Below are 6,282 nucleotides of genomic sequence, written 5' to 3' on the forward strand. Positions count from 1 at the left end.
TTCGGCGCGCCTCGGCGGGACGCGGGAACAGGCGAGTCTCCTAATACCAGGAGGGAAGCGGTTCCAAAGTTCTCATCCCCGAGGCTGAGAGCCCTTAGACGACCACGACCCAGCGCACATTCTCTTCCGGGCACGACCCTTCCAGCCTGCAGCTCCCAGCCATCTCCCTCCTCCCGGACCCCAAAAACTTTCCCGGGCAAGACTACCAGCTCTTCCTCGACCCCGACGCCCCCCATGCGTCCCCAGGCACCATCTGTCTCACTCCCGTCGCTGCCCAACCCTATCTCTGACCTCGTTCTTCCCAGAGCCCGCCGCCAACCCCGACACCAACTCACACCAACAGGTGTCAGCCAGGCGGCCTCCCGCGCAGAGCCCTCCTCCCAGGCTTGCAGAGCCTTACCTTTCTCAAGTGCGTAGTCCTTCAATGCCATCGCTGCCAGTGACCGTTTGGCAGCAGTTGGCGAGGGCACTAGTTCGGCTCCAAGGAAACACAAAACGGCCACGCACAGGACTGCAGAACCAACCGAAATTGGCGCGAAACGTCTCCTCCCATGTGACCCGCTACGCTGAGCTCGGGCCAATCGAAAAGGATGGCCCTTCTCCCCGCCCACCCGCCGCAAGCTCCGCCCTTGACCAATCACCGGGCAAGGCTGAGCTGAGTGACGCGAAGGCAGCGGGCAGGTGGAGAAGGGATCGCCGAGAGGGGCGGGGCGGGAGCTGGGTTTCCCGCGGTCCCGGGTGACGCGAGCGGGGCGGGGGGCGGGTTGGTCTTAAAGGGCCAGCCCACCCGCGTCCTTTTGTTCCGGGACGTTGAGATTGGTCCGGCCCTGCTTTCATTGTCCGCTGGTGTACTCTCCGGAACAGCCATGATTTCCCAGTTCTTCATCCTGTCCTCCAAGGGAGACCCGCTCATCTACAAAGACTGTATCCTTATTCCACGGGGCGGGATAGAGCGGCTTGTTGGGAGATGAGCCCAGAGCCCATTTGGGTCACCCGCTCCTTAACTGTCCTTCCACCTGGCCAGTCCGCGGGGATAGTGGTGGCCTGGATGTGGCAGAGCTCTTCTACCGGAAGCTGACGGGACTGTCTGGAGACGAGTCCCCGGTTGTCATGGTAACCACTGGTGCGGGAAGGTGCGGCGGGGAGGTTGAAGGGTGGGTCCCTCTTCCCTTTCAAGGGCTTTTTTCTTGGGAACCTTCTATTGAGTGGTAATCGTCCTCCAAATACAATTAACGAAAGCGCTGACTACACTGGGTGCAGCCTCTTGTCTGGCTCAATGCTCAAGAACTATAGAGTTGGTACTGCTATTAACGACCTTTGCGCATTAGGAAACCTGGCCTTCAGGGGGTTTCACAGATCGCCCAAAGCCACAATGCTACTATGTGTCTAGCAGGAGACAATTAAGGTACAATTTGGAATCTTCAGGACCTTTGATTACTATAACCCTTTTCTAACACCTCCCCCCACCCTCGCCTCAGTACCACGATGACCGTCATTTCATTCACATCAGACACAGTGGCCTCTATTTGGTAGCTACGACTTCAGAAAACGTTTCTCCCTTCAGCCTGCTAGAGCTGCTCTCCAGGTGAGGAGGGCTGGGCTGGACCCTGAGGGGGTCTGAGAGGAGGTGGAGGAGGTGTCCACACTTTGCCCTATTTCCTCAGGTTAGCTACCCTCCTGGGTGACTACTGTGGCTCCCTCAGTGAGGGAACCATTTCCCGAAACGTGGCTCTTGTCTATGAACTCTTGGATGAAGTACTGGTAATGACCAAAGACTTTCCTTTCTTGTCTCCTGTTCCCCCATTAGATAATGTCCACTCTTCTACTGTGGGATCTTGTGGTTGGGAGGTTAAATCCATTCATTTTCACTTTTCCCCTTCCTTCTCACCACTAGGACTATGGCTATGTTCAGACCACATCCACGGAGATGCTGAGAAACTTCATCCAGACGGAAGCTGTAGTCAGCAAGCCCTTTAGCCTCTTTGATCTCAGTAGTGTTGGCTTGGTCAGTAGCAGGGAAAGAGGATGGAGAAGGCAGGCTGCCTGGATGCTTCAGAGCTGAGGGTTGGTTGCTTTGGGTGTTTTACAGTTTGGAGCAGAGACACAGCAGAGCAAAGTGGCCCCCAGCAGTGCGGCCAGCCGCCCAGTTCTTTCCAGTCGCTCTGACCAGGTAGGGAGGGATCCATGAGGTCAGACTTTTAGACTTTTTCTGGGACACCAGAGTCCAAGATCCTGGCTTATCTTTCCACTCCTCTAGACGTCGGTACCCCATCTTCCACCCATGTCCCAGGATTCTACTTCAATTACACTATTCTTTCTCTCTGTCCATTTTAGAATGCAGGTCTTTAGCCTCCACAATCCAAATCCCCCTTTTTTCTCAGAGCCAAAAAAATGAAGTTTTTTTGGATGTGGTCGAGAGACTGTCTGTACTGATAGCATCTGATGTAAGTGTGGGCTCCCAACCCCAGAGCTAAAGACAAATGGTACTTGGAAAATGGGTCGGGGGTGGGGGTTATGACTGGGCACTAACCTCCCTGCCACTTCCAGGGATCACCACTGAAGGTGGATGTGCAAGGAGAGCTCCGGCTCAAGAGCTTCCTTCCCAGTGGCTCTGGTGAGGACCTAGTGTTGGGTTTGGGACAGGATGCCATGTGTAGTGGTGTTTGCTGACCTTTCCTGATGTTCTTTGCTCCAACAGAGATGCGCATCGGCTTGACAGAAGAATTTTGTGTAGGGAAATCAGAACTGAGAGGTGAGGAGAAAACTGGTCTTTCTACCTAGGGTAGGTCAGAGGCAAGTTTCATGGAGGAAAATTGGAGAAAAATTAGAGATGAGACCTCCCTACCCCAGCCATTCTCTCCCAAAGCATGGATCGGGAGAGGAGTCTCTCTCTTTGCAGGTTATGGGCCAGGAATTCGGGTTGATGAAGTCTCATTTCACAGCTCGGTAAACCTGGATGAGTTTGAGACTCATCGGATCCTCCGCTTGCAGCCACCCCAGGGCGAGGTCAGCAGCAGGGTGGCCTAGCATACTGTAACCACCATAGGGAAGGGAGGCAGTGGAAACGTGAGACTAAGCTGACTTCATTCCTCTCTGGTCCCAGCTGACTGTGATGCGGTACCAACTGTCTGATGACCTCCCCTCCCCACTCCCTTTCCGGCTGTTTCCCTCTGTGCAGTGGGACCGAGGCTCAGGCCGGTGAGACCATTTCTTATGTTCTAGAACCATTCTGGAAACCAATCCAAGCCAAGACATAGATGTTACCAGGACTTACTATGGAAGGGTGGTGGTATCGGTGACAGGGCATCAATTGAAAAAAGACTTGACCAGTGGCATTGGGCTGAACATTGGCCCTGTTCCTTCTTGGGGTATATTCTGCACAGCCTCACATGGAGGCCCGGGGTGAGTGATGGTAAGATGCCAGTAGGATCTGGCCTAAATAACAGTATTTTGCCTTCTTATCCAGGCTCCAGGTTTACCTGAAGTTACGGTGTGACTTGTCCCCAAAGAGGTAAGGGTGGGGGCCAGCCAAGGCCTGGTTCAGCTATGTGGGACACAAGACTGGGCCAAAGTCAGAGCCAGGAACCTGCCACTTACTCCTTCAACTATATCCATCAGCCTCAGAATCTGAATCCAGTTGAGAGGCTCTAGCCCTTAGGAGGTGTTACGCACCTGTACTGAACTTCCATTGTGACATTAAAGAGGAACAGGGACAAGGGACTCTGCCTTCCTAACCAATTCCTTTCTTTGTAGCCAAGCTGTCAACATCCGACTGCACCTTCCACTGCCACGAGGGGTGGTCAGGTTAGTGCCAGCTCCCCAGGGAGCTTCCCTGGGGGACAGATTGTGCTCTGCTAAGGCAGGCGCCACCTGAACCCCGCACCTTCCCTCTCCAGCCTGTCTCAGGAGCTGAGCAGCCCAGAGCAGAAGGCAGAACTAGGGGAGGGAGCCCTTCACTGGGACCTGCCCCGGATACAGGGAGGCTCTCAACTCTCAGGCCTTTTCCAGGTATCCCGTTGACCCTCTTGTACCCATCCTAACTTCACTTGTGCCCCCCAAACCCAGCCATATCATCTTCCTAGTGCAGCTGCTGCCCTGCTCCCTCCCTCTTTCCTCACAGATGGATGTTCCCAGCCTACCAGGACCCCCCAGCCATGGGACTTCCACCTCAGCCCCTCCACTGGGGCTGGGACCCGCAAGCCTCTCCTTTGAACTTCCCCGGCACACGTGCTCCGGCCTCCAGGTTCGCTTCCTCAGGCTGACCTTCAGGCCCAGTGGCAACACCAACCCCCACAAGTGGGTGCGCCATCTCAGCCACAGCGAGGCCTACATCATTCGGATCTGAGGCTTCCCAAACCAGAACATGGCAGCAAAGGCAGAAGGCAGTCAAGTGGGAAGAGGACAGTATTTGCTTTCTTGGCATCGTGGCCTGTGGCTCTGGATGTGAGCAGAGGACTCCTGAGTCTTGAGAGGCCCATAGGGGTCCAGAGACTTGCCCCTTCTGTGGTATCTGACACAGGAAGGCTCAGAACTTACAAATCAACTTTTATTCTGAGGAACTGACTGTACAGTATCTAAAAAGAAAGTCATGTGGGTAAGCAGCCTACTCTTTCTTCCACCTCCTTTGCGTGCGTGAGCATAGGAATCCATGGGAGAGGTCGGCAGATGGATGATGTTATCACGGAGCAGGCTGAGGGGAGCCAGGTCCAGGGGGCTGGGAACCATTTGCCTTGGGAGTCCCTGGAGCTGGAGGGCTGTCCCCAGCTTCCTGTTTCCCCCCACAGAGGGCACTGCCCCCAAGTGGAGAGGGGGAAGATGAGGAGGGAGGGACTGGAGAAGGATGGGAGGGAGGGCCTCCTTTGCCATCTCCTGTTGGGGGCAGCGAGACCACGATGTACTTCTGGACACTGCCAGGCCCAGAGGGGGCCGTGCTGGGGGGTGCAGTAGAGGCGGTGGAGACCAGCTTGACAATGGGCTGCACACTGGGCACTGTGGTAGTGACAGGAGAGGTAGTGGTGGAGCCTGAGCCAGGAGCTGAGGTGCTGAGGGACAGGACCTGGAGGAGAAAGGAAGACACCCCGTGAAGGGTTTCCAACTTGAGGATCCTGTAAATTATTGCCAACTTGGTACTTTACAAAGTGCTGGCAAATGGCCCTTCCATCTCCTGGCTTTGGGCCTGGCGGGGACTGGGATCTACTCTGAGATGACCCAGGCCGCTCAGGGTGCTCCTCGCATCCTAAGTCCCAGGTGCTACATACCTGCTGGGTGGATGAGGCGCTGGAGGATGACATTACAATAAACTTGGTCGGAGGAGGGGAAGGCTGAGGGGGGGCAGCAGCTCTCGCAGACACCAGTGTCTGGACAGGCAGTGCAATGGAGCCAGGGACCTTCAGCAAGCCAGGGGTCCGAGGGCCAGACTGAGGGGCCTGAGAGAGGGTCAGCGTGGGCCGGGGCTGTGGGGGAATGAGGCAAGAAGAAAACGTCAGCATCTAGAAAAAGGAAGGGCCTGAATGGAGACGTGTTGCTCGTGCTCTTGCTCTTCCTTGGTAGTTCTCTCTAGGGTTGGGGCATCCTTCACCGAGGGGCCCCAGGCTCCCAGAGACTGCCGCCTCAGGGCCTGTGCGTCCCTGGGTCATTGGCACCATGGCCATGTCGCACCCATGCCTCCTCCTTCATCTTCTCTCCCTCCCCCCATAGCCGCTGACCTGTGTGATGGTCAGTGTGGTCCTGTTGACCTGTTGTGCCTGCAGAGCAGCTTGGGCCCGGGCCTTGACCACATGGGAGCAGAGAAGCGGCCCGAGGGACCCAAATTCTGCCCGATAGGCATCCTGATTGTCAGGCGGGGGGTGCAGCTTAGCCAGTACAGGTGCACAGTGTTTCTGCAAAGAAGAAGAGAGAAGAAGGGATGAGAAAGGAGATACCCACTGTTTCAGTGCGCCCTTGCTGGAGTCAAACTGTGCTAGGTCTTCAGTGAGTGTAAGGAATGGTGTGGTTCTCCCTCAGAAAAAACGTGGAGGCCAACTGCCACAACTGGAAGACTTGCTATGCACACTGGTAACGTGTGGGACAGCCACTCCATACAGCAAGTGTTTGTCTTCCACACAGTGGGTTATACGGTGATTAGGACCCCTTATTTCTTACTCAGCCCACCTGTGCCTGTCTTTCCATCGGCAAAACAGCACCAGACTCTGAAAGGTGCTTGGAATAAATGCAGCAAGATGAGAACAAATGAATAAAATGTGCCAGATGCTTTCTAAACACTGTACCTGTGGCGGGGGGGGG

The 6,282-nt window shown here is 55.4% G+C and overlaps 3 protein-coding genes across 6 annotated transcripts in view; 1 reads left to right on the plus strand and 2 right to left on the minus strand.

Annotated features, from left to right (window-relative positions):
* Nucleotides 1–573, minus strand: part of Mcm7 (minichromosome maintenance complex component 7) — a 16,906-nt gene extending 16,333 nt beyond the window's left edge. The window contains exon 1 of the mRNA XM_010609066.3: nucleotides 401–573. Coding sequence (XP_010607368.1) covers nucleotides 401–431 — 31 coding nt within the window. The 5' untranslated portion in view covers nucleotides 432–573. The remainder of the gene's footprint in view (nucleotides 1–400) is intronic.
* Nucleotides 574–604: 31 nt separating this feature from the next.
* Nucleotides 605–5,365, plus strand: Ap4m1 (adaptor related protein complex 4 subunit mu 1). Of its 3 annotated transcripts, XM_010609040.3 has the most exons (16): nucleotides 605–681; nucleotides 865–924; nucleotides 1,025–1,113; nucleotides 1,479–1,585; nucleotides 1,665–1,761; nucleotides 1,895–2,005; nucleotides 2,090–2,170; nucleotides 2,382–2,444; nucleotides 2,548–2,614; nucleotides 2,699–2,752; nucleotides 2,900–3,006; nucleotides 3,104–3,198; nucleotides 3,467–3,511; nucleotides 3,754–3,804; nucleotides 3,897–4,008; nucleotides 4,121–5,365. In XM_010609040.3, the coding sequence occupies exons 2-16, from the start codon at nucleotides 867–869 to the stop codon at nucleotides 4,343–4,345; spliced, it is 1,362 nt and encodes a 453-aa protein (XP_010607342.1). In that variant the 5' UTR covers nucleotides 605–681; nucleotides 865–866; the 3' UTR covers nucleotides 4,346–5,365. The 3 variants fall into 3 exon arrangements, with proteins under 3 accessions (XP_010607342.1, XP_010607335.1, XP_010607356.1); XM_010609033.3 differs by lacking the exon at nucleotides 605–681 and having other exon boundaries at nucleotides 708–924; XM_010609054.3 differs by lacking the exons at nucleotides 605–681; nucleotides 1,479–1,585; nucleotides 1,665–1,761 and having other exon boundaries at nucleotides 709–924.
* Taf6 (TATA-box binding protein associated factor 6) overlaps nucleotides 4,533–6,282 on the minus strand; it is a 6,736-nt gene continuing 4,986 nt past the window's right edge. For both annotated transcript variants that reach the window (XM_010609020.2, XM_010609029.2), the window contains exons 13-15: nucleotides 5,706–5,879; nucleotides 5,259–5,453; nucleotides 4,533–5,056 (exon numbers count right to left, since the gene is read on the minus strand). In XM_010609020.2, the coding sequence (XP_010607322.1) occupies nucleotides 4,679–5,056; nucleotides 5,259–5,453; nucleotides 5,706–5,879 (747 nt within the window). In that variant the 3' untranslated portion in view covers nucleotides 4,533–4,678. The remainder of the gene's footprint in view (nucleotides 5,057–5,258; nucleotides 5,454–5,705; nucleotides 5,880–6,282) is intronic.

Source organism: Fukomys damarensis, unplaced genomic scaffold, assembly GCF_012274545.1.
Source record: "Fukomys damarensis isolate Sample0158 unplaced genomic scaffold, DMR_v1.0_HiC HiC_scaffold_17, whole genome shotgun sequence".
Taxonomy (NCBI): domain Eukaryota; kingdom Metazoa; phylum Chordata; class Mammalia; order Rodentia; family Bathyergidae; genus Fukomys; species Fukomys damarensis.

What these genes read in the sequence shown, in the direction of transcription:
- Ap4m1 (XM_010609040.3), top strand. Translation starts at nt 867, where the DNA reads ATGATTTCCCAGTTCTTCATCCTGTCCTCCAAGGGAGACCCGCTCATC. An exon ending in AACTCTTGGATGAAGTACTG is followed by an intron (nt 1,762 to 1,894) that starts GTAATGACCAAA and finishes TCTCACCACTAG; the next exon opens with GACTATGGCTATGTTCAGAC. An exon ending in CTTCCTTCCCAGTGGCTCTG is followed by an intron (nt 2,615 to 2,698) that starts GTGAGGACCTAG and finishes TTGCTCCAACAG; the next exon opens with AGATGCGCATCGGCTTGACA.